At 43.3% G+C, this 27,607-nt stretch overlaps 5 protein-coding genes and 1 non-coding gene across 7 annotated transcripts; 3 read left to right on the top strand and 3 right to left on the bottom strand.

Moving 5' to 3' along the window:
* Positions 1-665: 665 nt before the first annotated feature.
* On the bottom strand, positions 666-3,689 carry LOC125509489 (transcription regulator/ zinc ion binding protein). The gene is made up of 4 exons (XM_048674471.2): positions 3,457-3,689; positions 1,916-2,548; positions 1,338-1,436; positions 666-1,237 (listed from the first exon to the last, which is right to left on the bottom strand). Exons 1-4 carry the CDS (start codon positions 3,616-3,618, stop codon positions 887-889), a joined length of 1,245 nt encoding a protein of 414 aa, XP_048530428.1. The 5' UTR covers positions 3,619-3,689; the 3' UTR covers positions 666-886.
* Positions 3,690-3,787: 98 nt separating this feature from the next.
* Positions 3,788-7,987, top strand: LOC125509492 (uncharacterized). Its single transcript, XM_048674473.2, has 10 exons — positions 3,788-4,123; positions 4,428-4,516; positions 4,656-4,763; positions 4,875-4,957; positions 5,279-5,412; positions 6,031-6,080; positions 6,175-6,267; positions 6,349-6,440; positions 7,401-7,507; positions 7,660-7,987. The coding sequence occupies exons 1-10, from the start codon at positions 3,872-3,874 to the stop codon at positions 7,699-7,701; spliced, it is 1,050 nt and encodes a 349-aa protein (XP_048530430.2). The 5' UTR covers positions 3,788-3,871; the 3' UTR covers positions 7,702-7,987.
* Positions 7,988-11,042: 3,055 nt separating this feature from the next.
* Positions 11,043-13,096, top strand: LOC125509491 (transcription factor JUNGBRUNNEN 1). Its single transcript, XM_048674472.2, has 3 exons — positions 11,043-11,226; positions 12,009-12,310; positions 12,395-13,096. The coding sequence occupies exons 1-3, from the start codon at positions 11,046-11,048 to the stop codon at positions 13,094-13,096; spliced, it is 1,185 nt and encodes a 394-aa protein (XP_048530429.1). The 5' UTR covers positions 11,043-11,045.
* Positions 12,958-16,412, bottom strand: OTP87 (pentatricopeptide (PPR) repeat-containing protein). 2 transcript variants are annotated; one of them, XM_048674469.2, is made up of 2 exons: positions 13,573-16,411; positions 12,958-13,096 (listed from the first exon to the last, which is right to left on the bottom strand). In XM_048674469.2, the coding sequence occupies exon 1, from the start codon at positions 16,110-16,112 to the stop codon at positions 13,689-13,691; it is 2,424 nt and encodes an 807-aa protein (XP_048530426.2). In that variant the 5' UTR covers positions 16,113-16,411; the 3' UTR covers positions 12,958-13,096; positions 13,573-13,688. The 2 variants fall into 2 exon arrangements, with proteins under 2 accessions (XP_048530426.2, XP_048530427.2); XM_048674470.2 differs by having other exon boundaries at positions 12,977-13,096; positions 13,229-16,412.
* A 29-nt stretch (positions 16,413-16,441) lies between these two features.
* TRNAL-CAG (transfer RNA leucine (anticodon CAG)) lies at positions 16,442-16,522 on the top strand. Its single transcript has one exon. It is a non-coding gene; the product is annotated as a tRNA-Leu (tRNA).
* Positions 16,523-19,414: 2,892 nt separating this feature from the next.
* On the bottom strand, positions 19,415-21,100 carry LOC125529643 (large ribosomal subunit protein eL34). The gene is made up of 4 exons (XM_048694066.2): positions 20,938-21,100; positions 20,745-20,824; positions 19,805-19,914; positions 19,415-19,716 (listed from the first exon to the last, which is right to left on the bottom strand). The coding sequence occupies exons 1-4, from the start codon at positions 21,014-21,016 to the stop codon at positions 19,626-19,628; spliced, it is 360 nt and encodes a 119-aa protein (XP_048550023.1). The 5' UTR covers positions 21,017-21,100; the 3' UTR covers positions 19,415-19,625.
* Between the last annotated feature and the right edge of the window lie 6,507 nt (positions 21,101-27,607).

Below are 27,607 nucleotides of genomic sequence, written 5' to 3'. Positions count from 1 at the left end.
TTCCTGTACGTGGTACATGTCAGTACATTATGTATTCTTTTGCGTATAGGCTGTGGTATTTCCTCAAAAACTGAATTTGGCTCACATCACGATGCTCTATTGAATGGTATAGATAGCAGGAGCAGCTGGGCTCGGGAGCCAAAACGCTGTTCTCCTTACCGTGATGCTATGTGACTAACTATGGACAAATCGTTATCTCATGTAATAATTGAGTCTGATAGTCAAAACCTTTGCAACTTGTGGATGCAAGGTGATGACATGTGCGTCGGATGGCAAGTTTTCAGAGAGATGTGGTCTTATGTCTCGAGTTTTCAGGGATTAAAACTTGTCTACACTTGTATAGGAAGGTCAATGTGGCCGCTCAGCTTTCTGCTACACTCCTTTTCCTTAGATGTTAATCAGTGTACTTTTGATGTAATCCCTGAGTTTCTGATTGAGCCTGTTCAATCAGATATGATCCGCTTGAACGAATAAAATGCCTAACGGGCAGTTCTCAAAATAAAGGGTAGACAATGCAAGAGCTTGCCTGTAAATTATCCAGTGAAATTCACCGAAGACGTGGCGTAGTTGCTGTTTTCCAAATGCCGTTTTGAAGTGCAAGATTGTACAGATAGCACTACAGAGTTCGCCGATCCAGAACATACTTTGGCCAGAACAAGGCAACATTACTGATAAAATACTTGGATTTAGGGTCATAATTTTTTTAACCTCAGTGCTTGACCTTCTGCTTATAAGGTTCAAGACCCCACAAAGCCTACCCGGCCTGACAACTTTCGAAAATACCTCTAGCTGGAAACTTGACCAGACCACAATCCAACCCGTATGAAATGGGATAATTAAGTACAATGTGAAGGCACTCGAGCGCATCAAAATTCGCAGCTACCACTCAATCAAAATCAAGGGAGCACTCATAGTCATCACCTTCACGAACTTGACCGAAGGAACTGTACGCGAGATGATCACCCTTCTTCATCTTGCCACCAAGAAAGCTCTGGGGATCCTTGTCATCATGCTGCACCCTTCCGGTTACCTCCAGGCACAAGCCATTCTTTCCGAGTTTCTTGCTCTGTTTTACCCTGTCGGTTCTTGGCTTCACAGGTCCTGTTTCAACGAAGACTGGTTGCTCTCTGATCGAGGGGCTGGGCTGTATGCGTTGAACCTGATGCTTCTGTTCTAGTGGTCTCATGATCCCTTGGTCAGATTCCGACTCTGCCGCTTCATCACTGTTCAAAATTACCTGCAGAAGATACTTGCAAAATTATATCGGCATCGAAATGTTTCTTTTCTTATTGAAAGCTTCCAAACTGTGAACCGAGCCTGCAGGAACGAGTTACTACCTTACGGCCCACCAAATCAAATGTGACCGTCACTTTCCCCTTTTGTTTTTCAGCTGCATCCTGAGCTTCGTCGTGCACCTTCTTTAGGTTTGTCTTTTCCTGAAGCAAGAAAAACAGAGAACTGCAATAAATGTCTTTGTATATATCATCCAATTAGAACAACTTGCTTTTCAATATCCTAAAAAACAGTCACATAACATCCTATCATTCTCTAATCCATCAAATTACATCTTTTATCATATATACGCATAAAATAGATGATATATGCATAATTTTTAGGAGTAAATGACTCTAGAGTTGATTGCTGAAATGGGCTGATTCTGAGCACTAAAGAAAAATACATTGCATAAATAAATCCTATAAAAAATATAAACATACATTTTCACATTATGGCTAGGTGTCGTATGCAAATTTCGGTTAATAGCTAAAATTCTTTCGGTATGACTTAATCACTAAAATAAAGGACAGTGAAGATCAACAAATGGGAAAGAATCGGAATGAGTGGATATATATGAGTATGAGCCACAAGGGATGAGATGGATGGAACAATGAAATAGAAACAATCAAACGTCGATTACCTTAGATGAGAGCCAACTATTTCCTTCCATTTCAAAATAGTCACTTTGGTCATCATAAACTTTAGTTCTTGCTGCAGAGTTCCTGTCATAGTCAACAAGCCTCTTTGCATAAGCTTCAGCTGCAACTTCTGTGTCTGAAAGAGGAACTCCAACATCACCTAAACCCGCATATGTACTGCCTTCCATCAAGACAAGTGAGCCACAGAAACTACATGGTCCCTCGCCCTCTTGTTCACACACAATTTTTCCACATGATAAGCAGTTGCTAACAAGATTGTGCAGCCGTGCTTGGCATGAACAAGGTTTCCCCTGCTTGAAGACAATAGAACCCTTTGCTGCCTCAGCAAGCGAGATGGCCTTTCCTCCCTTCTTTTTTGGACCTCTCTTGGAGGCAGCATGGGTCTCAGCAGCATCTGATTGACTCTTGGAACTCTGACTAGAAGAAGATGCTGGATCTTTTTGTGTACGTGTCTGTTTCTTTGTTTGGGCAGTTGCTGCATCAGCAGATGGCTTCAAATAAGGCTGGAGGTTAGACGACTGCGAGCTTCCAGCTCCTTTTGAGGGATCAATGTAGCCCCTCCTCTGCAAGTACTCCTGAATGAGGTCCTGCGCAGCTTCTGCTCCAACAATATTCTGCAGAATTGAACACATAGAGCGATCAACATTTTACTTCACCTAAGTAACAGTAGTTTCCACATTCATGGCGTGTGCATAATATAAAACATGATAAGCTGATAAGCAATGGTGTCACTCAGAAGAAGCAGTCTGGAGTACGGATATCAAGGGCACACATTAGTTTCATCATGATGGTTTTTGGGCTGAATGTGCCCAGGTCATCCTTTCAACTATTCGAGATGCTCCGCAAAAGATATGCAGACACACTGCCAAACCAATAGTCAATGTACATGCTCACAAGAAAGCAAATCATTTTCATCATACACCACAATACATGTGTCGATCAGATCAGCAAGATAAGGGCAGGCTAACTATGCACTAGCCTAAGTTTCCCTTAAAGATGTAACTACAAAGCTCTAGATTGCCAGCGAACATGCACATATGCATATATTAAGTAATAGAACAGATAAGATGCTCGAAACATACTCACAACACATTAGGTTACAAAATGAGATTCATGACGATATGATTCTTTAAGCGCCATGTTCTCCACTAGCCGCATACAAGTCTAACATGGCACCTTTGATCATTCATCAGTTTAAAACCAGCAGACAACCCTCAACCAGAAATAGCAAACTGCCAGTGGCACAACGCAGCAACCAGACTATCGAAACTACTAACAATTATCTTCAAGCTCCGAAGGTTGATCTGACATGAAAACCAATCCTAATGTTAGCCAAATTTACTAAAAACCGCACAAACCCTAATCTGAGAAAACCCCCAACCGGATGCAGATCAGGCCGCCGCGTCAAACAAGCGCACACGCGCAGCAAGCCCAAATCAGACGGCCAAGCGCGACGCGATACGGATCATGTGCTGTACGCTATCGTTCCGGTGACGGAGGGGCGTGTGGCGGGGGTACGGACCGCGAGGTAGTCGGCCGCGTCGGGCGGAGGCGCGAGCTCGCAGAAGGAGACGAGGCCGGAGATGAGGCCGTCGTCGAGCTCCAGGGCGCTCCCCGTGCGGCCCCTCAGTTCCTGCAGGGCGCCCTCCAGCCACTCGCCGGACGTGCTCGCCGACGTCGCCATCGCCGCCGCCGTTGCCCACGAGCGCGGAGGTCTCGCAGTAAAAGAACGGGCGTATTGCACTTTGCAACATGGACCCCGAGTTATACGGCAAATAAACGAAGGGGTCTCCCGTCTACGTTTTCCGGCTTTGCACTTGCGTTTTATCCAATTTACAGAAAGGTCCTCACCTTATCCCCACGAGGCCGTGTCGCCGTGAGGCTTCCTTCCCCAGCGAGCAGAGAGAGCAGAGGAGTGAGAAGCGCCCCCCTTTCCGATGGCCTCCACGTCGTCGTCTCCGCTCTCTCTTGTCCTCCTCCGGCCGCTCCCATGCAGATCCCTCCTCCTCTCAAAGCACAGGAAGCCATTTCCCACCCCAAGAACCGGCCGCCTGGCAGCTTCAGCAGCAGCAGGAGCTCAGCAGCGGTTGCTGCGGCCGCCGGAGACCGGCCGCTGGAGCAGGAGCTCGAGGAGCGGCAGAGACTTCGCGTGCTTATCCTACAACAACCCGCCCCCGCCTTCCGATAAGGTGATGCGCCGCCGCTCCATTTCTTGATGCCCTACCCTACTGAGGCTAGCAGCAGTGCTTCTTGTTGCTTGGTGCAGAATTTAGCTTCTTGAAAGAACAGAAGAACTAGTGTTGAAATTTGAAACACGTCCAGTGCATCAATAGAAAAATGTGGCCGATGCATCGGTGAAACATCAATCTATGTGCAACGATATTATCTAGCCATGGAAACTTACTGAACTCTAGTTGGACTGTGAATATGCCTGCCTTTCTGATCTTGTCCTGCTGACAATCAGACTCTGTTGCGTTATTTGGATGTAAGCAGGATTCGAACGAGTGGCCCATCCTTCGCCGGTGGGATGTGCCGTGGGAGTGGCAAACTGTTGTGCTCAGCATGGTGGGCTGTGGAGTAAGGTACTCTTATCCTGCACACCGGATGGTTATTTTCAAATAAGTATCTATCTTGTATATGCATGCTGGTTGTGGTTGGTGATGCCTATTTGCAGTTTGGCATGTTAACCCTAAGAAAGTATCCTGAGCGTTCTTTAGACAGCTTTGCTCTGACAGGATTGGTTGAGCAGTCAATATTGCAATACGTAGGGTTTTCAGCCGCGGGGGCAACTATAGATGAGAAGGCAGAAATACTGTTCCTCGGACAACTGTATGGATCTATTCTTGCTTGATACTTTTTATGGTAGTGTGTACATACGAAAGGATGGATGTTGCCCATTTCAAAATATTCAATTCTGTTTATTTTTGTTGTCTTATGCAGTAGCGTGACTGCTGTTGTGCTTGGTGTTATATTTAGCATCACCAATACCTTCCGACCATTCCCTGATGATGTCTTCCGTTACGGTCAGGACATTATCTTATTAATATGCTTACTTTTAGTTCATTTGATCTTGTGCAAAGAGAGTGGTGCATTCTTTCCTGTAGACTAATTTTTTCAACTGTCAGAAGTGCTGTCGGTTATTTACTGCAACTGGAGTTTCCTTGTAACTATGAATTTAAGAGTTCCTCTTTTTCATGAATGCTGCTTTTAACACTTTAGTCAAGGTCAAAGATTATTTTTGTGATTTTTTGTTAGGAAGTAAGTTGACACTGTGTTTGGGACTAAAGGCTTTGTTGTTGTTGTTGTTGTTGAAGTAAGTTGACATTGTAATTTTGACCTTTCAGATGTCAAAGAACCATTCAAGCTGCAAAATGGCTGGCTTCTGTGGGCTGGTATTGGCCTCTTTGGTGCAGTCATTTCCATTGCTTTAGTTGGAGCTGCCATGACCTATCTGAATGGTGCACCTCCAGAGAGAGAGGTCAGGCTCTGTCATATGCGTTTAGCAGACAGACTTTTCTTGTGCATCATCATCTATTAACCGTTGCTCCTTACACTTCTGTCACCTTATAGACTTACACTAGTCTGACTCCATTCACCTTTAATTTGCACCCCGATTTGTTCATTGAAAAGTAAAATGGTAAATAAAGCATTTTGTTGGACAGTTCAGAATATGCCAAATGTAAAAGTTCTTCCTAAGAATCTGTTTTGTTTTCATATGGCCAATCTTTTGACGTATCTTTATGTAATCACTTTTACTCATGCAAGACTTACTCAATATATTCATAACCTGAGACTGTTCTATATGTTCTCTGTCAAAAAAGAAAGACTGTCCTATACTTTGGAGTTAGTACGAAACTATTGTCAAATCAAAAGATACATTTGCCAGAACAGAGAGCTATGTTGTTAAACATTTGGAAACATAGATTCTCTTATTTTCGGTTGGCAATTGATTTCTCTGAGATGCCTTATAATTTTGGATGTTCAATTTTTTTATACCTATATGTTGTACAACTACTGCAGTTAACCCATTTAATGGGTAGTGGGTACTACTACATGACTACTGATCTATTTCTGGACTCTCTCTTTGTTATCGCAGAAGGACTCACTGGTCCTTTTACTGCCCCTAATTGGCTCATCAACTCTCAGGTAGCATCTCACTAGCTTTTTTGTTTTACTTGCCGGCTGTCTATACACCAGGCTATCAGAACTTTATTTATTTTTCAAATTTTAAAATTGGTAGCACTGCCTATTTGGTGGGAATAACTGGAGTTCTAGCACCAATTCTGGAGGAGACTGTGTTCCGAGGATTTCTAATGGTGTCCTTGACTAAGTGGTAAAAGTTGATATTGTATTTATTTTTCTAGAGCCTGCAGTTTTGCATGTCGGTGTATTGAATAGTTTGCTATTGGTACAGGTTTCCTACTCCAGTCTGCGTGATTCTCAGTGCTGCTGTATTTGCCTTCGCTCATTTGACACCTGATCAATTCCCACAACTGTTTGTACTTGGTAATTTTCTAGGAGACTCAGAACTAATGTGGAAAACCAAGTGAATTCCATTTTTGCCATCTGTGCATGAACATACTTAGGGCTCCTTTGATTCAAAGTATTTTCTTAGGAAATTTTAGGGATTAGAATCCTTAGGAATTTTTCCTATGTTAGTTGTTTGATTCATAGGATTGAATCCTATCGGAATTTTTCCTAAGGATTTCTTTCTACTACCTCCCATAGGATTTCTAGCATCCACTCAAACCTCTTTGAAAGAATCCTTTGTTTTTTCAATGATGCAATCAAACAACCCAAAATCCTGTAGGATTGAAATCAGATGACATTCCATCCTATGTTTTTCCTGTTCCCACGTTTTTATAACCCTGCGAATCAAAGAGGCCCTTAGTTGCCGACAAACTTTGCCATATGGTCCATGTTGCTGTATGGGATGCTGCTGTTGGGACTTCCCCATATTGGGGGCAAACCAGCAGCGCATGGCACCCTGCCACCAGTAGCGAGTCCAGTGCACACATATTTAGGGGAGCTTCATGTTAGAGATAAAGTCCCCATATCAGTCTATCTGGTAGCAGGAAATTGATGGTGGGGCAGCAGTTCAGGATAATTAGGAAAGAGGTAGTATAGGACTTGAATTAGTTCCCAGTTAGTCTCAAGTCTTATGGGATCAGATTAGGTGGTAGTTATCCTGATGTGAACAATATTCAATATCAGCTGTTGTGTTTACATCTGGTGTAACCGTTATGTGGTATGTTATAATTGTTGTCTTCTCTTCTAAAGAAAGAAGCCAAAACTGGCTACAGAAATGTGACAGACGAAGCTGTTACGATGAAACAAAGAACAAGCACAACATGCAACATTTTGTGAAATTTGGTCTGAGGACTACAGTCTGTCAGTGGTGTCTTCTTCAGGACAAATTATCAGTTTTACCATTATGTTGATACAAATTTTCTAAATGTTCCGCAGGTGTTGCACTGGGGTTTACATATGCTCAAACTCGCAATCTTCTAGCTCCTATTACAATACATGCATTTTGGAACTCGGGAGTTATACTGCTGCTAACCTTTCTTCAGGTACGTCTTATCATTTGTGTCAGTAATTTGCTGGATGAAAATGCTAAGGAAATTATGAGTTGATTAACATGCAGAATAGCACATGAACAGGGGCAGCTAATTCATGTTCCCTTCTTCCTATGTAACTGACATATGATCTTTTATTGCTTCAGTTGCAAGGATACGATATCAAGGAGCTATTGGGGGCGTCTTGAAGTCTTTATAACCGTCCAGATTTTAGCTTTGTGCATATCCTTGAGTAACTTCTGCAAAAAGATCTGGAAGAACAATGAGCTTTCCTTTATTCGACTGCTTAGTGTATGATCTTACTCGGCAAGGCACACAATGTATGGTCTACAAGATGTCTTACAAAATATGATTATGTATGGTTCGTTTCATACTACTGCCAACCTACGTGGTGGAAAATGTTCAATCATACAAATAGAAAATACGGTTATTGCTATAAGAAATGCGTTGTACGTGGCTTTCAGGTTGGCTCAAGTAATGGTTCTTCCTTGCAAGTGGGCAATGGATGTTCATACCATGCTAGGTGCATTAAGTAAAACTTATACCAATAAATCTATCTCACTGGCATTTTCTATTATTTTTTCTTATGGATGTACTGTGTGAATGGAGGGAACTGCAGGTATGCACCAAGTTGTTCTTTCTTTGCTACATGATTGACATGCTCTGGTTTGTCCTATCTAGTAACTTCTTTTGAGTAAAGAGGTTGATGTTAACGGCTTCATTATACTATCGGGAGGTCAGATGTTGCTTTCTGGGCCAGTCCATTTCAGCCAAAAAAATAATTTAGGCCGTGCAATGTAAGTTCTGTAGTGTGCATGGACAAACAAATTATGAGGATGCATGAAAAATGCTCCTTTGAAGATAGTAAATTAGCAAGATATGTGTTGCTGGCACCACATATTTGCTCAATAGGGTTGTAGGAAAAGGAATGCATAAAAACTGGAGTTGATTTTTCATTTCCTTTCTAAAAACTATCTGATTCATGGAAGCTCTAATGACTCGTATTTAACCAGCTTTGCAAATGCGAATGTAATCCAGGGCCAGAGTTGTTAAGATGAAATGGTCAAATTTCCTTTTACATTTCACAGTAACTCAGTAAGTATCTGTTTTTATATGCTCCTAAGATATAAGATATGGAACATCTGTAAGCTCTCCAATGGCACACTTTGGCTGCAAATTTCCAGCACTATAGCTTGACGCACATTTGGATTGATAATCCCAAAGACTCAAAAGCTGGGACTCTTTTTCTTATCAAACAAACAGAAGATACGACCCTCGATACAAAATCTAGCACAGGTTGGAAGATATGGTACCATAACGTAGATTGCAGAGTCCTAAACATGCATTTGTAGGTGTGTGCTCTATTTTTAGCAAGTTCACAAAAGTTGGAAAAGGAAAAATCCAACCCGCAGATTAGGCAATAAAACAAAGATAATGCCCCTTTGGCAAGAACGTTCTGGTGCTCCAAGAACTACAAACCAAGAATGCGACAAGGACATCGAGAAGGTATGCGTTTGAAGAGTTCAACCCAAACCATCTCCCGATGTGGATCATGGTAGAAGACAAGAGTTGTGAACGTGATCATGTTTTGTTTTCAAAAACATGGAATTGATTGGGTGGTAATATCCTGCCTGGAATTGGGGAGGCATGGGAAATTTCTGAGTTATTTTTGGTACTAAGTTATTTGTAAGTTGTAACATGGCCAAAATCTTGTCTTTAAGCCGTTGGCATGATTATTATGTCAGCTGATTCAGCGCAGGAAAGATGATACAGAAAGTAGCATGGCAAAAAAATGGGGATACCTTTGACAGAAAGAGAGGCTGTACAAGATCATGTATGACCAAGTCATCATATTTAACTATGCTAACTGTGATACTTAAAACAGGATCTTATAAAATAATGAGCAATGAACTGTATACAATTGGTGATGGACCAGAACATACGATAAAGCACTCAAGCAAGCTGAGATTGATTCTACGACAATGACTGATTGTGAAATAAAAGTTGATATATATATATCAATATATGCGACAACAGTTTGCAGTGAGTTATACGATTCTTGGTAGAAAACTGAAGGCAATTACACTGCTAAGGCTATCATTGTCAGGAGATGACGATGATTATTTTTTAATGGCATTAACTGGGATGAAGGTTTCCCCACAGTGCAGTTTTTAAACAGTTACCCCGCCTTTTCAGTTAAGCTATTGCACAGGTTTAGAACAAAAAGTAGCAATCACAAATTCATAGGTACGTGTACATCTGTTGTCACATCAACTTTCATCCAAATTTCCATCAATGATGTTAACAGTAGAAATGAGCTAACCGTTGCTCCAGTACGTGCAAAATGGATCATCCTAGTGAGAACAAATTAGACAGTGGTGAGAAATGATTCCGTAAAAGAGAAGGAATTTTTTATGCAAAGTAAATCTCGAATGCAACCAGAAGCGTAATAGCGTATATGTACTGAAAATGATGTGTAGTAAGAAGAGATATCCTTTTCTATATACAAGGGAGTTTCTAAACCAGAGAATGGAGGAATATGTATTGGTATTCTTCAAGAAAATTAATCTAGCAAGAATAAATCCTGGATTGTGGTGTTGATGTATTTGAAAGTGTTTAGCTTCCAAAGCGTACTCCCTCCGTTCAGAAATATAAGGTGTTTTGGATATTTCAATATGGACTATATACGGACTGAAATGAGTGAACAAACACACTAAAACATGTTTGTATACATCCAATTCACTAAAAAGTTAGAACATCTTATATCTGTGAATGGAGGGAGTACTAAAGAAACTGTTCAGACCATACCTGTTTATGAATGTTTTTTAGGGGTTGTTTAGGGTGTCCTAGATCATAATTTAGGTCTGAAGTGAAAGGGACAAATAATCCCCATATATGTTGCCAAGTTTGTCTTCATTGAGATACTAATCCTTGATTAAATAAATCCAATAGATTCAAAAGGAGACTGGATAAAATATTATCTTATTGCAAGAGGGGCTTCAGAGTTGTGGGCCTCATCTAGTCATGTTTAAGCAGCTGTAACTTCTTTCATAAAGGGTATGTTAAACTCCCCTTGCCGACTATCGTTTATGACCTGGAATACAAGGCATATAATAGGAGCCTAGAAATCTGACAGAAAAACAGTTAATCTTACACAGTAGTTATATAAGTACTAGTTTCCTACCTCATGTCCTCAAGTTACACATGATACCTTCGTCTTCTATTCATTCTTCTTTCCCATATATTTAGGTCCATCAAGCCATCTCTGTATTTTTTTCTGGGTTGATAAATTCCTGTACCATATTAGATAACTGCCAGTAAGAGTTTTGCCATCTTTGCACAAGCACAAAGCCACAAACAAGGGATATAAATAGTAGACCGTGCATAGTTGATAAGTCCTTGCACTGTATTAGAGAGACAGATTCGTGAGTTTGTCTTCACCTAGGCAACTTGGACCCTAAAACCATACACTACATCCATATAGGTAATACAAGAGCAGTGCAACCTGTATCAGGCTTCACCCTTGTTAGGCATGGATGAGAGAAGTGATATGGACAAGTCAGAGGAGGTACTTCTGCCTGGTTTCCGGTTTCATCCGACAGATGAAGAGCTGGTAGGTTTTTATCTCAAGCGAAAGATTCAGCAGAAACCCCTTTCAATTGAGCTCATCAGGCAGCTGGACATCTACAAATATGACCCATGGGATCTTCCAAGTAAGCTGCTACCTTCTCTGTATTGTTCTTATTTGGCTTGTTCTTATTTGTTACTGAATGGAGCAACAAGGAACTTTGATCTTGTAAAGGCTTTAGCTTCAAATAACCAAATAAATGCCAGCATATACAATTTTGCATTTATCTATCAATAGAATGAATGGAAGACATCTCTCTCTAGTAACATGCAGACACCAGATATTATGCCCCACGTTAGAGATGAGATAGAATTTCAAAATTATTCCACACTCACCATCTTGCTTCTGCCGAATGCATGGAAGATAAACTCATAGCCTCCTTACTTTTGGGAAACTACAGAGCAAAGATACAGTCTTCATAGTTAACCTATATGAAAGTTAGAACGAACAAGAGAGAGAACTCGTGATTTCTGATACACTTCAGTACAAAGTTTTACTCTTAATACAAGTTGGGCAATCTTCTAGCAATATTTCAAGCCATGAGTAAACTAGTGGTCATGGTAAATAAGACCATATCATACTCAGACGGAGCACAGAAGATCCAAGATTGTGCATATCCATTATGTATGCATGCAACATATTCAAAATACAATAGTAACCATAATTATAGCAAAAGTCGCACAAAACATAGACATTATTTTCATAATATAAGAGCATTTTTTACACTAATACTTAAGAACCTTCTCATCAGAAAACCAAACTAAATATAGTTATCCACCTTAAATATCTGCAAACATTACTTCATTGCATTGGATTATTCACCTTTACTTTCTCTGATATTTTATTCATTACCTTGCTCTCACTTAGAACTTGCAAGTTCTGGGGAAAAAGAATGGTATTTCTACTGCCCAAGGGACCGGAAGTACCGTAATAGTGCTAGACCAAACAGAGTCACAGGAGCTGGATTCTGGAAAGCAACAGGAACAGATAGGCCCATTTACTCCTCCGAGGGAACCAAGTGCATAGGCCTGAAGAAGTCTCTTGTCTTTTATAAAGGGAGAGCAGCAAAAGGGATCAAGACTGACTGGATGATGCATGAGTTCAGGCTTCCTTCACTAACTGATCCATCACTTCCTAAAGTACCAATAGACAAAAACATTCCAGCCAATGTAAGCCTCTTATTCAAAACATTTACTTATAGTGCTAAAATTCCAAAAATATCTCGATATATGATGTATATCTTCTGATGACAGGATGCCTGGGCTATTTGTAGGATATTTAAAAAGCCTAGTTCAATGGCACAAAGAGCGCTATCCCACTCCTGGGGTCCTCAGTCAACTGCAACAATAGAGCCAGATCTCTTATCTGCCCTGCAATCCATACAAGCTTCACATTTTGCTTTCGAAAGCTCCCCTTGCTCAGCAGAAGTTGCAATACCTGTGAGTCGGCTCAATAGCCAGCATTACTTTCATGAGCAGCAGCAGCAGAAACCCAACAGTTCACAAAATGGCTCTTCATGTAAAGTCATAAATTTCAGCCGTGGTCCGTCTTTAACTCATATATCAGACAAAGACATCCATAGTGGTCCAATCATCTTTCCATTTGAAACACAGACCCTCCAGAGGTCATCAGATGCCGTGCTTTTCAGCATAGCCCCTGGAATAATCAATAGCATGAATGAAGCCTCGCCAGAGATAGAGTTTGAACACCCTGAACAGTGCAACGGGTACGCAGTTGATTGGGTTATAGACACAAATGAAGGTATTGGAAATAGGGACGAAGATCCATATACAAGAAAACCTGACAATGGACACAATACAGGCAATGAGTATGGAGTTCCACCGAAAATAAAATTCCCCTTTGATTTGGGGTTACATTCTTCAGATGATTGGATATCCAATGTGCCATGTGAATCTCTCAATTGTCCCCCTGCCTCTCCGAGAGATGTCCAATAGCTGCTCGAAGGAAAAAAAATATACATAGTTAGATAATACAAGAAGATGAGCAACCTTCATTTGCTAGCATTTCTGTCAGCAATTGCCCTTGTACATTTTCTGCTCAGTGTATACTTTGTGAATCCTACCCACCTGTACAAAAGATAGGCTAATAGAGAGAGAAATAGATTTGGTTGTATGTATTGAGTGCTTCAGTATTATGAATACATATACTTTCCCTGAGAATTATAAGTGTGCCCTACATGTCAAATATCATAAAGTGAATGACGAATTAAGTTCAGCAAAGAGCCTGACTCAGTTGTATTGTCGGTGCAAATTTAGAAAGGCATCAAGTCTTCCCCATGATCAGGAACAAATGTCACTAATCAGATGCCTAACAGGTTTAGAACAACTACCAATGCAAAATCTGGTGAACAGTGTAAAAAGGCTCAACAGTATATCCAATATACCAATGATATCCATTGCACATTGCTTACATGTAACCAACTAGCGCTCTTCTCAGAACTCCCCGAGATGATGTCATTATTTCATCTCAGTCAATGTACTGTGCTGCATTCCAGTTTTATTTATAGAACTCTTTGACCATTTCACTTTACACCATACTCAATCCAGGCTCTTTCTTTTTGCCCTTTAATGATTTTCTGACTCTCGCTACTTCCTCCCAGTCTCCAGAGTTTGCTAGAATGTTTGACAGCATTGCAAAAGAGCTTGGGTCATAATTATCTTCACGTATCCTATTTTCTACAAACCGTCCAAGTACAGCATCATCATGAACTCTGCAAGCAGCAAGCAGTGTGCTCCATACCATCAGGTCAGGCTTCATAGGCATACTCTCAATAAAACTTTTTGCCTCTGCAAGCCTCCCAGATCGACCAAGTAAATCAACCATACAGCAGTAGTGATGTAACACAGGCTCAAGCCCATACACGTTTCTCATAGATTTAAAGTAGTTAAAGCCTTCTTCAACTAAACCGTTACGGCTGCAAGCAGATAAAATACTCACTAGTACAACATTATCTGGTTTCACTCCACGCCTAATCATCAAATCAAACATCTCCAAAGAATCCTGACCGCTTCCATGCTGAGCATATCCATCAATTATAGCTGTCCAAGTAACTAAATCCGGGGAATTTATTTCATCAAAAACTTTACGAGAATCATGCAGGTTGCCATTTTTGGAGTACAGCTTCACAAGTGAACTGCTTACTGATAGATCAGACAGTATTCCTGCCTTAATTGCATACCCATGTAATAGTTTTCCATAGAGCGGTCTTGCTATGTTAGCACATAGGCTAAGGATAGATGAGCATATGAACCTATCTATCTGAAAACCAGCTGCCATCATAAGCTGAAATAATGAGATTGCCTCGTCAGTGCAACCATTTGTAGAGTATCCAGATACCATTGAAGACAACATGACCTGATCTTTGCATGGAGTTGCATCAAAAATTCTTCTAGCTGTTTGTACTTCTCGACATTTGCAATACATGGAAACCAAACAAGTGCTAACAGACGTAGTTTCTCCATAGACACGAAGAATGTGTCCATGAACTTCCTTCCCTTTGAGCAAATAGTCTGGTCCATTACAAGCTGAAAGAATGGCAGATAACGACACATGGTCAGGCTTAAGGTTATCAAGAATCATATTCCTGAACAGTCGGAATGCCTCATCTGAATGGCCATGAGATGCAAAACCAGCAATCATTGCAGTCCATGAGACTTCATCCCGTTCCTGCATTTCTTCAAAGACCTTGCAGCTATCTTCCATTTCACCACATCTAGAGTACATGGTGGAGAGTGCACTGCCCACAAGGACACCATGAACAAACCCATCTTTTATAACCAGCGAATGCAGCTGCCTGCCAAGCTCAATTGAGTCCACAGAACTGAAAATAGAAGCATAGCATTTGTCGTTTGGTCTTAGACCCTGACGAAACATCCTCGTTAACAGCTGAATTGATCTCGGTAGGTTATGACTACTAATCCCAGATATGAAAGTCGACCAGATACTTTTGTTGCTTACTCTGCCAACTTCTTCAAACACCTTCTCGGACAACTCAATAGCCCCAATATTAGCATATGTGCAGATCAAAGCCTCCTTGACAACGTAATCCAAGTACAGCTCTGTCTTTATGATCATTCCATGGATCTGGCTAGCCTCTCGTATCATGTGCATCTGGGAGCAGGCGAGCAAGATGCTAGTAGCCGTGTATTTGTTGATCGACACGCCACTCCGGACCATATCTCTGAGCAGCCGAACAGCGCCTACTGGCTCCTCCTGCTGCACGAAACCAGCGATCGCGGTGGTCCAGGATACCACATTCCGGACCGGCATCCTCCAGAACTCCCTCATGGCAGCGACCATATCACCCGACTTCGCATACATGTTGACGATCGCCGTCCCAATGAACACATCGTACTCGGGGTCACGCCGAAGCACCAGCCCATGCACTGCCTTCCCGACGCACAGCTCCGCACCTGCCGTACAGGCACTGAGGACACCGGAGTAAGTGAAGGAGTTGGGCTCGCAGGAGCCCCATGCCATGTCGCCGAACATCTCGACGGCGAGACCGTGCTCGCCGTTGCGCGTGGCCCCGGAGATGACCGCGTTCCAGCAGACCACGCTCCCGCGGTCGCCGTCCGCGAACGCCCTGAGCGCGTCCCCGAGGCGGCCGCTCTTGGCGAGCAGGTCGACCATGCCGCTGCAGACGTAGGCGTCGCCCGCGAGCCCGTCCTTCCAGGCGGCGCAGTAGAGCTGCTCCGCGAAGGCGACACTGCCCGCCCCGGCGCCCGTGGCGGCCGGGGCGCAGGCCGCGAGCGCGTTCCCGTAGGCGAACTGGCTGGGCGTGTGCCCCGCGGCGCGCGAGCGGACGAAGCCCGCGAGCTCGGGCGGGAGCCGCCCGAGGCGGTCCGGGCGCGGCACTCCATCGAGCAGGTGGGGGACACCGGCCCGGGTGGCGGAGGAGAGCGTGCGTATGTGGGCGGAGAGGGCGGGGGAGGGGAGGCGTGGAGGCATCGAGACGGCGGAGGGCAGAGACGGCGTGGGGTGGGGATGCAACCGGAGTGAGGGCGCGTGGTTGAGCGCGCGCTGTCGCCGCCTCGGCGGTGAACTTCTGCGCTTGAATTTTTCACGCCGATGGGAGTGTCTGTCCCGTACTACGGCTTGCTAGTGTCTATGTGATGTTGCACAAAAACATGCAAGTCTAGCCTACTTTAGGGTGCTGGATTTGAAATTCTCAAGAAATCTACTCTAGATCCAAGATGTTAGTGCTTGCTACTAATAAGAATGGTAGCCCTCATTGCTGCTTGCAAATGTTTAGCTTGATTGCAGACAAGAGGCATCAAGTCAAGATGGCCGAGTTGGTCTAAGGCGCCAGTTTCAGGTACTGGTCCGAAAGGGCGTGGGTTCAAATCCCACTCTTGACATACAGTTTTCATATTTTTTTTTAAGCTTTTGAAAGCTAATTATATATGCCCTTTCTCATCCTAGTTTTATCTATTGTAATCTCAGAGTTCTCTTTTCACAATCCAGTCTTCGAAAATTCGTAACATATCTTTCTAAAAATGCTAGTACATATTTTTCTGAAGCTTTTTTTTTAAGTTGGATATAAGTTAATGCAACTTCCACATGTACATCTTCATCTCAATGAGAGCTACTGATAGCTAAATACTCGTGTGTTGCAATAAAAATATTTTAACTGTCTAATCAATAATACTAGCTAAATACTCATGTATTGCAATGGAAGCAACTTTATTCTGATGGTTCAACGTAGGAAATTTTTGGTTCAGTTGAGATAGAGATATGTTGTGAGGAGGCGAAGGTAAAGAAAGATATGATGTGATTGAGATTTTGTACATACAACTATGTGAGTTGATTTTATTGTTCGCTTGCAAGTGATTTCCTGCTGTTGGTGATTTATTTGATTGTTGTTGATTGCGTTAACAGTAGAGATTAATTTGGTATTGTGGTTGTTGGTTTTTCTATAAACTTGGCCAAACATTACCATGAGACAATTGAGACGAAGGGAGTAATTCCAAGTGTGTAGTGCAGATTAGAACTTTCTCATGTACGACTTCATATCCATCAGAGTTATTTCTTTCAACTTCTAGAATAAAGTAGGAGTATTTTCTAAATTCTAATAACAGTTCAAGCTATTGCAAGCTAAGCGTCCTCTGGTCATATTCCATCCACTTCCTGCCATAATTCACAAGTTGATAAGCAAAGGACAAGTTGAATTTCACAAACTAGTAAAGGCGGAAGGGATGCAAGCAGATCGCATCTACATTGTCCGCGACAGGCTGTTGCTTTAATAATTGTGAAGTTCTAATTATACACTTGCGGGCGTGACACCTTGTGTCTAATTATACACTGTCCGCCTGCATCCCTAGCAAATGGCGGAAGAAATAAACAGGCAGGGTAATGCTAATTTGAAGATCAACCAGCGATTACCTTGCCTTGATTGAAAAAACAACTTTCCAGATGATTTTTTTTTTGGAAAAAAAATACAAAATCAGTGTTCTGAGTCTTAAAACAATCATTTTGCATGAAGAGCAGGAATCACATCACAAATAAGCCTTGGGAGGACAAAACATCACACAAGTATCTTTGCACAGCATAAGATCAACAATTTAACCGTTTTCCCTGGAGAAATTCCACAGATGGCCAGCTAAGATGATAAAATCAGCTGATCATGCAAAGATTAATCTATTGTAGAGCCCATGCAAGCGCACACATTTTTGTAAACTAATTACGTTGGGATAAAGAGATTGCATTTGAATTCCTTCCAAATAAAAAAAATCGCAATTGGAGGGGTAAAAAAGTGGTGTCCAAATGGCAAACAAGTAGATTAAAACGAAGTACTATGTATCTTTGACCCAATGCCTCAACAACTACAACATGCACTCTACAAGTAGCATATGGGTGTCCTTGGAATCAAATAGAACAAACTCCAGTTTTTTTTTTTTTTGCGGCAAGAGACTTTATTTCTCATATTATCGTCATACCGTTTACAAGATGATGAGAAACAAATTCAGTAATACAGTATAATAAGAATCCCAAAGGCTGGAAGATATAAATCTAAAAGAGTGTTTCGCGAACTCATCAGCAACTTGATTAGCATCGCGGCAACGGTGCATATAAGTAGATCTCCGGAGCTCCATCGCCATTTGGTTGCACTCTATTATGACTGTAACATTCGGGCCCAAGTACTCGTCCATCAGTTGCACAGAGTTCACTGCAAAACTACAGCCAGACTCGATCTCTATACTGTTGCACCCCATGTTAGCCGCCAAGAACATACCATTCTCAATTGCTATCAATTCCACAGAATCGACAGAGCTAACATGTGGTAGGAACCAAGTTGTTGCTTCTATAAAACCACCTTTATTATCTCGGATAACTATACCAGCAGCGCCCGCATGTGTCTCTATATGAAATGAAGCTTCGGCGTTCACCTATATCTTCGGCCACGGCCTTTTGAATCATTTCCAACATGCCAAAAATGTAACCAGACCTCCTTTGCTCGCCTACATTTGAAAAGACAATGCTGGACATCTTCCACACCAACCAAGCAGATTGGACATTGTGGTGAATCCAGGATATGGCGCCCAGTTATAGAACCCCAAAACAAGGAAGCACTCCAGGAAGAATTTTCCACGCAAAGTACTTTATCTTTCCTGGAATCCAAAGGCCCCAAATGTTCGTCTCCAGTTTATTAAGGGACTCTTTGAATCGTAGGATTTCCCAAATGCATGAATAGGAAAAACGTGGGATTGGATTGACATGTCATCTTGTGAATGGATGGTAAATTTCCTATGAAATCTAGTGCAAATGAATCCTACGGAAAAATTCCTACGGTTTACAATCCTACGAATCAAACAACCCACATAGAAAAAAATCCTAAGGATTAGAATCCTTTAAAATTCCTTTGAGAATCCTTTGAATCAAAGAAGCCCAAACGTTTTGCCTATCTCATTAGAATGCGGGGATTGAGTGAATGGAACTCTGTATCTAATATGGAGTTTCCCACCAATTTCATGGAGGCGACCAAGCCACGTCCAACCAAACCAGCCTGGGACCATAATCGACCCAGAGTATCCTACTAGAACAAATGCACTATTCACCAGAACCTTCCAGCCTTTGCAAACAAAAATGTTCATTTGAAAATTTACAGGCATGGTAAAACAATCTAGTGGTTCAATGGATGAAGTTTCTCAAGTGTACTTTTCTGATCCAAGGAGCAGGGCAGCAAGGAAATGAGAGTGAGGAACAGAAAAATTGTTATAGATCAATAACCACGAATGCAAGGTGAAACCAAATTAACATAAGTAGATTCAACATGCATTCAGAAATGAAACTGCAAATGGGTATCAAATGTTTCACAATCTCTGATGTCACGGCGGCAGAAGGATTTCAAGTACTCTAAAACATTTAGCTAGAAGGGACTAAACCATTGATCATAACCACCAACAAAAATATTCTCCTTGTTTACAGAACACCATCGCACTTCGCACTTCTGTTTCAAACAGATTACTTTGAGGTCGTCTTGTCCTTGGTCTTCTGTATTTTCAACACCTTCTTCACGATCTTCTGCTCCTCAACCAAGAAAGCGCGGATGATCCTGAAGGAGAACATGAATCCAATGAGAGTACATAAAGGATAGGTTTGAGGTAATGACATTAGATGGTTGTAAGGCAAAGTTTGCTCACCTTTCCCTCACTGCAGTTCCAGAGAGCACTCCACCATAGGGACGGTTCACAGTCCTGCGGTTCCTAGACAACCTTGATCTTTTGTATTCAGTAGGCCTGAGGTGGGGAATCTGGAAATGGAAGTATCAGATCATGAGCCATCATGTTGCAATATTCTTCAACCAAAAGGCAAAAATTCAAACACAAATGTCCTCTCAACTTAAAACAAGCATGACAGAAGAATCTCATTTCACTAATAAAAACAAGCTGAGTGAGCAAATGGAGTTGTTGAAATCACAAAAGGACCAAATGAGCTGTGACATTCATTCCCGTTATGAGAGTTTGCTTTGCTGGTAGTAAAATCATGCATAACTACCAATCTGATTGTATAATACAATCAACACTACTGAGCAACCAAGTGTTTAAACACACATTACTGATCTAAAAATTTATTATAGTCTAAAGGCACCACTAGAAACTAATAAGAATGATTGAGCCAACAAAATAAATACTTGAACTATTGTTGAAATGCAGCATTGCTACTCTGCACAACCAGCTGTCCACGTACACCATCGTACCAACTGTCGGACAACCAACTCTTAATTTGATACCCATGCACTACCACAAACCACCAAAAGGAATAACTAATTAGGAATGATATGAGGAAACGGTCTAAACATAAATCTGATGCCCGATAAGGTCAAATCGGCATCTACCAATTGTGCATCTCACCACAATCTAGTCGGTAATTTGTGTGGTAAAAGCCTAAAAGATACTCTAAAAGCTGATAACCATACATGTGTAAGATGGAGATAAACCACATTTACCACACATAAATAATACCCAAGCACAAGAATCCAATTCATCCACCATACAAACAGAGATATCGAATACCCCTATCATGGCAAAGCGAAACAATCAAGAATTTCATATAGATGCAAAAGGCAAAGCGGCAACTCACCCCCTGGATCTTCTTCCCGGTCACAGGGCACTTGGGGCCGCTCGCCCTCTTCTTGGTGTACTGGTACACTAGCTTACCACCTGCGGCACACAAGGAACAAAACCAACCGATTTCAGCGAAGATCTTGGCACGAACAAATCAGAAGCCACCAAAGAAATTCGTCTGGAGAAGGGGAGGAGGAGGGGATCCAGACCTGGGGTCTTGACGACCCGCGTCTGGTTGGACTTGGTGGCATAGCTGTGCCTCTTCCGGTAGGTCAGGCGCTGCACCATGTTTCCGTCGTCTCCGCCGCCGGCAGTAGGGGGCTTGGGCAAAGAGTGGGGGGAGAGAGAGGAGGGCGAGCGCGTGGCGGCTGTGACGGGTATAAATGGCCTCCCGCCGTCGCCGTGACCTAGCACCGACGGCTAGGATTTGCTTGATGGGGTAAATGGGCCAGACGTTCAATTGGGCCGTATGGGCTGTCTTGTGAAGGCTTATGTTGCCAGTCCAGTTAGTCAACGGCCTAGAGGCTCACGCAATAGCAAGGCCCCCTCGCTAAGAAAAAACCAAAGAACGCAAATAGCAGGGCCCTGTCGAAAGAAAAAACTTTAGCCGGCTATTATATTGGCTCTCCTGAAAAAAAAGGCTAATATTTTGGCTAGCTAACATTATGGTTATTTTGATTGTAATTCTTACTTTGTAATTTTTTGAATCTTTGATTCAAATCAACGTACATGTAATGGTTGTGAGTATGAATAAAATTACATATGTCCCCCAAAAAAGCTTTTGATTGAGTTTGCCACTGAGTTGATCAACACCGACAAAAAATATGTAGAATGGGCAAAGAGCCATTGACATGAAAAAAAGAACCATAAGCACAAACACCATGTTTTGTCATAAAAATGTAGAGACATTTACACGTATGCCCCTAACTCAAACCCACTACTCAGATTTGCCCCCCATTTGTAAGCATGCTCAAATTTGCCTCTCTGCCGTCAATTTCACTTATAAAGATGCCCGTTTGTGTCGTTTTCGTTCAGTCAAGGTTGTTTGATCACTAACTGGCCGTTTCTTTGACATTTTTGCCCCTCCGTCCTTACATGTGGGCCCAAACATATCGATTCACTATATATCTCTCATTCTCTCACTCGACCCGCACGCTCGCATCCTCTCCCGCAGATCGCCTCGCTGGGTAACCCTAACCCTAGCGCGTTCGATCCACGACAAGCAAAGCTCTAGATCTATGGTGGCCGTGGTGGATATTTGGCGTATCTGACTCCATTTGTGTGATGTGCTGCGAATAGGATGCAACCGTTGCGGATGGAGGGCGACAGTGGTTGCGGCGGCGGCCAACAAGGGAGCACAGTGCTAGGGATGGATACTCCGGTGGGTAAGTGACATGGTTTCAAATCTGACGCATGTTTTTTGTTATGCTTAGTTCTTGTAGTTGGATTTGTTGGTTACTGCGTTTGTAATGCTCATTTCGTTCAGTTATTTTTCTGTTTTTTCATGGTTATTCATAGGGTGGATCTTGGGGGAAATATTTGTCTGGAATATAGAACGCAAACAACACTTCTAGTTCTTGCTAGTACAAAAGCAGGCCAAACAGGCTTCTCATTTCCTTTGGTTGTGGACAATGGGTTGAATTTTGACCAATTTAGATCTCTCATTTGTGCTAAATTCCCCTAGGTAATACATGATGCAGTCGAATTCAGGTACTGGGACATTGATACTGTTGTTTGGGTCCCAGTCCATTGTGATGATGAGCTAGCAAAAATGTTTAGAGCGCATGTTTGTGTCCCAGTCAAATTAGAAATGAATGACATACAAAGAAAAGGAGGACATGCAGAGAGCATAGGAAGAATATCACAATCTACTAGTTCTAGAGGTAGGAGCAGTCAATCCAAAAATAGAAAAACAATCGCTAATAGTTCACAGCCTTAGTGCAGTCATGACAGAGTTAGAGATGCGGGAGAGAGCACTATGCATGTACCAGAAACACCAAGATAATAAGAGCCTAGTCATGCAGATCCTACTAATAGCAGAGAATCTACTGACCCAAATATTGAGAGGGACCTCTTGACGACTAGCCTGCAAATGATGAGGATGAAAGGCTTTTCCCATACACTGGTACGCGTCGGTGCTATACAAACGGTTTTTAACCCCTTTCCGTGACGGCATTTGAAACCGTCGCCAAGTGAGTGTGAGCGATAGGGGGTCCTTCCCACACGACCCAGAAATCGTCGGGGATAGGATACAGGCTGGGGCCAAATGAGCTCGTGTGCGATCGGGCGAGGCATCGAAACACAATCATTTCCGTTCGTATGTACATCCCACACGGTGAATTCTAGAAAAACATTTCCGTTCGTATGTATATCACACACGGTCATTGCAAGAAATACGTTTTCGTTTTATGTACATCCCACACAGTCAATCGAGGGAAAACGTTTCCGTTCGTATGTGTATCTCACACAGTTTTATGTATACGCTCGTGTGTGAAAGGTGTAACTATCACACACGCGCTGCCTTGATTAACTGTTTGCTTTTATGAACTACATCACACACGATTTGATGTAGAAAACTGTGTGACATTGGGCTATCCATCACAAGCGCTTTTACTGCCAGAACCGTTTGTAAAGTTTCATGACCGTCTGTTCTCTTTTTACATCGCACACACTGTTTTCTTTCTAACCGTGTGCACATTATTTTATTAGCTCATGTATACTTTTATTTTTGCATGTAATTTATTATTCGAATTGGAAATTTTAAAATATGAAACGTGCAATTCAAATTCTCAGCATAATGGTTCAACAACGAATCCATAAATAAAATTGCCAGTACAATATGTTAAGTAATTATAGGATTATGCAACAATTAACTATGATGAACCATAATATTTAAAGGCGGTAAAGGTGAAGAGAGAAGTGTAAATCATTTTGACTGCTGATGGTGTTGAAGAAGCGGAATGTCCATAATGTGCCTTCCTGCATGCCATAGGCACGAACCACTTTTGTCCAACCCCTTTGTGATGCCCCGAGACCGTTGCGCCAGGTGTCTTCCAGTTATTCGTTGTCCTTGCCATGTCATTCGCTTGCGTGTTGCATCTTTGTCATGTCATCATGTGCATTGCATCATCATGTTTTCAAAACTTGCATTCGTTCGGGTTCCCCCAGTCCGTTTTGAGCCCAGACACACTTGCACGCGCCCGCGACACGTCCGAAATATTATTTTATAAGTGGCCGGAAAAATGTTCTCGGAATGGGTTGAAAGTTGGCATGCGGTGTTTTTATGTTGTCAGTAGGTCGCCTGCCAAATTTCATCGCATTCGGAGTCCGTTTGACGCCCCAACGGATTACTATAGCGGCAGTATAGCCGGTCTAACGTCGGACGTTTTCGGTCTCCGAAAACAGTTGCCGGGCCTCTCTCTCTTCTCTTCTCTCAGCGCGAGCCCTTCTGCACAGCCCACAAGTTCCAACCGACCCCTCACGTGCATGTCCGAAACTTCCCCGGACGCGACCCGGACAATCGCCACTGTTGGATCCGGATCATCCCCAAACGTCTACAAAACGTCTCCGTTTTGTTAATTGCACTCCATAGCTATTTATTCGCGAACGTCCGATTGCGATCGGAGGAACGAGGTAGCCCCTAACCTAACTTGTGATGTATATATACTCCACTCCAAGTCTTTCTGGACAAACCCTAAAATATAGGGACTTGTCCCGTCAAGCCGCCACCATCCACCTCGGGATCCCTTCGAATCCATTTCCACCAACCGAAGCCGCCTCCTCCTTCCTCGTTTTCCCCATCAAGCCAACCGGCGGCCTCCCTGCGTAGCAGCGCCCCTGGCCCCGATCCAGCCACTCGAGGCCCAGCCTCCTCTCGCTCTCGTGCACATGCACGCGCTCAGGAGCTCGAGCAGGGGAGCCTCGATCCCGCCGCTCCCTGCAACCTCCCGCTGGAGTCCCCGATCACCACCGATGGTCGCCGCGGTCGCCTCTCGCCATTTCGTCGCCGGCGAGCATTGACCCAGGTCGTCGCGCTCGTTGCCTCCTCGCTCCTCTACTTCGATCTCCCTCTCACTCGCCCGAGCCTCTCACCTCTCGCTACCTGTGGACAGGCACCACCGCTGGAGTGCCGCACCTCGCCGCCCCATCGCCGGCTGGCCTTGTCGTCGCTGGAAACGGGTCGGCCTTCCCCGGATCTGGTTGCCCCACCGCCCCACCTGCCGGATCCGCCAAGTTCCCCGCCGATGTTGCCGTTCCCCTGCGATGGCGCCTCGGCCTCCTCTGCGCCTGCACTTGAGGCCCCGAGCTCCTCCAGGTCCTCCCCGTCCGCTGCTCCCTGCCGTCCTCGAAACCCCGCCCGGATCATGCCACTCCGCCGTCTGCCGACGTCCTGCCCCGCTGGAGCCGCAGCGCCGCCCCTGCCTCTGCTTCTTTCGAACCAGGGAAGAGGACAAGCGACGCCACGCTGCGTTGACCTTTCGATCGAGCCAAACAGGCCGACCCAGCGCGCCCCTGCCGGCCTCCTCCTCTCCACAGTTTTGGGCCGAGGCCCGTGGTGAGCAGCACCCGAGTCCCCCCCTGCACTATTGGGCTGCCCAGTTTCGGCCCATGCGTGTTTTTTTCCTGTTGTGTTTTATCCCAGAGATTGCAATTTTACAGAAAAGCCCTTGTTGATCATGCATTTAATATCTCACAAACCGTGCATCGGATTAAAATAAATTATATATGAAACTTGCTTAGAATTTCATCTAGTTTAATAATATGCAACTTTCATCCATGTTAACAATGTTTAAACTGCTGGTTGTGTAATTTTGCTCCTATGCCATGCTAAAATGCTTTATTTCATAACTAAATAACCGTAACTCGGAATTTAATAATCTTTATATGTAAATGGGGTGGAAAAATGCCTAGTTTAACATGGTGCTCTCATCTAGCATGGTTAACAACTCTAAAATTATGTTTAGGGCATAACAGTACCAAACCTAATATATGCATATGAGGAGTTTTTGGACTTGTTGTTTTGTTGTTCCGGCCTCATTTAAACTTGCCTAGATTAGATAGTTTCATCATGCTTCACCTCTTGCCATGCTAACAACATTTAATCTTGCTGGGTACATAAACGAGAGAGAACTAAATAAGTCATGTGGTGTTTTCTTCAATATGCAACTCCGTTGTATAATGAGCTCCACTTAATTTGTAGGATTGTTTGTGCACTTTGCCATGCCATGCCTCATTAAACCGAACATGCATCATACTTGTTTGCGCATCGTGCCATGCTTATGTGGTGGTTGTTTACTATGTTGTTTGCTTTCTTTCCGGTGTACTTCGTCTCGGTAATCCGGTAACATCGTGTTGTGAGGATTCGTTCGACTACGTCCGTTTGTCTTCTTCACGGACTCGTTCTTCTTCCTTGCGGGATTTCAGGCAAGATGACCATACCCTCGAAATCACTTCTATCTTTGCTTGCTAGTTGCTCGCTCTTTTGCTATGCCTATGATGCGATACCTACCACTTGCTTATCATGCCTCCCATATTGCTAAGCCAAGCCTCTAACCCACCTTGTCCTAGCAAACCGTTGTTTGGCTATGTTACCGCTTTGCTCAGCCCCTCTTATAGCGTTGTTAGTTGTAGGTGAAGATTGGAGTTTGTTCCTTGTTGGAACATGGATATTTGTTGGGATATTACATTATCTCTTATTTAAATTAATGCATCTATATACTTGGTAAAGGGTGGAAGGCTCGGCCTTATATCTGGTGTTTTGTTCCACTCTTGCCGCCCTAGTTTCCGTCATATCGGTGTTATGTTCCCGGATTTTGCGTTCCTTACACGGTTGGGTTATAGTGGGAACCCCTTGACAATTCCCTTTGAATAAATCTCCTCCAGCAAGGCCCAACCTTGGTTTTACCATTTGCCACCTAGCCTTTTTCCCTTGGGTTAGGCCAGCCCAAGGGTCATCTTTATTTTAACCCCCCCGGGCCAGTGCTTGTCTAATGTTGGTCCGAAACAGAGCCACTTGCGGCGCCACCTCGGGGAAACTTGAGGGCTGGTTTTAGCTGTACGTAGTGTTCATCCGGTGTTGCCCTGAGAATGAGATATGTGCAGCTCCCATCAGGACGTCGGCGCATCGGGCGGTCTTGCTGGACTTGTTTTACCATTGTCGAGGATGTCTTGTAACCGGGATGCCGAGTCTGATCGGATTGTCTTGGGAGAAGGAATATCCTTCATTGACCGTGAGAGCTTGTGATGAGCTAAGTTGGGACACCCCTGCAGGGATTTGAACTTTCGAAAGCCGTGCCCGCGGTTATGGGCAGATGGTAATTTGTTAATGTCCGGTTGTAGAAAACCTGAACTTGATCTTAATTTAAAATACATCAACCGCGTGTGTCACCGTGATGGTCTCTTCTTGGCGGAGTCCGGGAAGTGAACACGGTGTTGGAGTTATGCTTGACGTAGGTTGCTCTAGGATCACTTCTTGATCATAGATTCTCGACCGTGCTTTTGCCTTCTCTTCTCGCTCTCATTTGCGTATGTTAGCCACCATATATGCTAGTCGCTTGCCGCAGCTCCACCTCATACCTTTTACCCTACCTATAAGCTTAAATAGTCTTGATCGCGAGGGTGTGAGATTGCCGAGTCCCCGTGACTCACAGATACTTCCAAAACCAGTTTCCAGGTGCCGATGATATCGTGCAGGTGACGCAACCAAGCTCAAGGAGGAGCTCGATGAAGATCTTGTCCTTTGTGTTGTTTCGTACTAGTTGATCAGTAGTGGAGCCCAGTTGGGGTCGATCGGGGATCTATGTAGCATTTGTGGTAGTCTTCTTTTATTTTGGTTCCGTAGTTGGACCTTGATTGTATCTGGTTGATGTAATGCTTTAT

Source organism: Triticum urartu, chromosome 5A (assembly GCF_056163025.1).
Source record: "Triticum urartu cultivar PI428250 chromosome 5A, HENAU_Tu73, whole genome shotgun sequence".
Classification (NCBI taxonomy): Eukaryota; Viridiplantae; Streptophyta; class Magnoliopsida; order Poales; family Poaceae; genus Triticum; species Triticum urartu.
This window is presented reverse-complemented; position numbering and strand designations above follow the sequence as displayed.

Bases quoted from the DNA above. Each gene is read 5' to 3' on its own strand.
- LOC125509489 (XM_048674471.2), bottom strand. From the start codon at position 3,618: ATGGCGACGTCGGCGAGCACGTCCGGCGAGTGGCTGGAGGGCGCCCTG. The intron at 2,549-3,456 runs GTCCGTACCCCC...TCAATTCTGCAG, and splicing joins ACGCGGCCGACTACCTCGCG to AATATTGTTGGAGCAGAAGC. The intron at 1,238-1,337 runs GTAGTAACTCGT...TATCTTCTGCAG, and splicing joins TTGATTTGGTGGGCCGTAAG to GTAATTTTGAACAGTGATGA.
- LOC125509492 (XM_048674473.2), top strand. From the start codon at position 3,872: ATGGCCTCCACGTCGTCGTCTCCGCTCTCTCTTGTCCTCCTCCGGCCG. The intron at 5,413-6,030 runs GTCAGGCTCTGT...TTGTTATCGCAG, and splicing joins GTGCACCTCCAGAGAGAGAG to AAGGACTCACTGGTCCTTTT. The intron at 6,268-6,348 runs GTAAAAGTTGAT...CTATTGGTACAG, and splicing joins ATGGTGTCCTTGACTAAGTG to GTTTCCTACTCCAGTCTGCG.
- LOC125509491 (XM_048674472.2), top strand. From the start codon at position 11,046: ATGGATGAGAGAAGTGATATGGACAAGTCAGAGGAGGTACTTCTGCCT. The intron at 11,227-12,008 runs GTAAGCTGCTAC...GCTCTCACTTAG, and splicing joins TGACCCATGGGATCTTCCAA to AACTTGCAAGTTCTGGGGAA. The intron at 12,311-12,394 runs GTAAGCCTCTTA...TTCTGATGACAG, and splicing joins ACAAAAACATTCCAGCCAAT to GATGCCTGGGCTATTTGTAG.
- OTP87 (XM_048674470.2), bottom strand. From the start codon at position 16,112: ATGCCTCCACGCCTCCCCTCCCCCGCCCTCTCCGCCCACATACGCACG.
- LOC125529643 (XM_048694066.2), bottom strand. From the start codon at position 21,016: ATGGTGCAGCGCCTGACCTACCGGAAGAGGCACAGCTATGCCACCAAG. The intron at 20,825-20,937 runs GTCTGGATCCCC...TGTGTGCCGCAG, and splicing joins GCGGGTCGTCAAGACCCCAG to GTGGTAAGCTAGTGTACCAG. The intron at 19,717-19,804 runs GTGAGCAAACTT...GTTCTCCTTCAG, and splicing joins GGAACTGCAGTGAGGGAAAG to GATCATCCGCGCTTTCTTGG.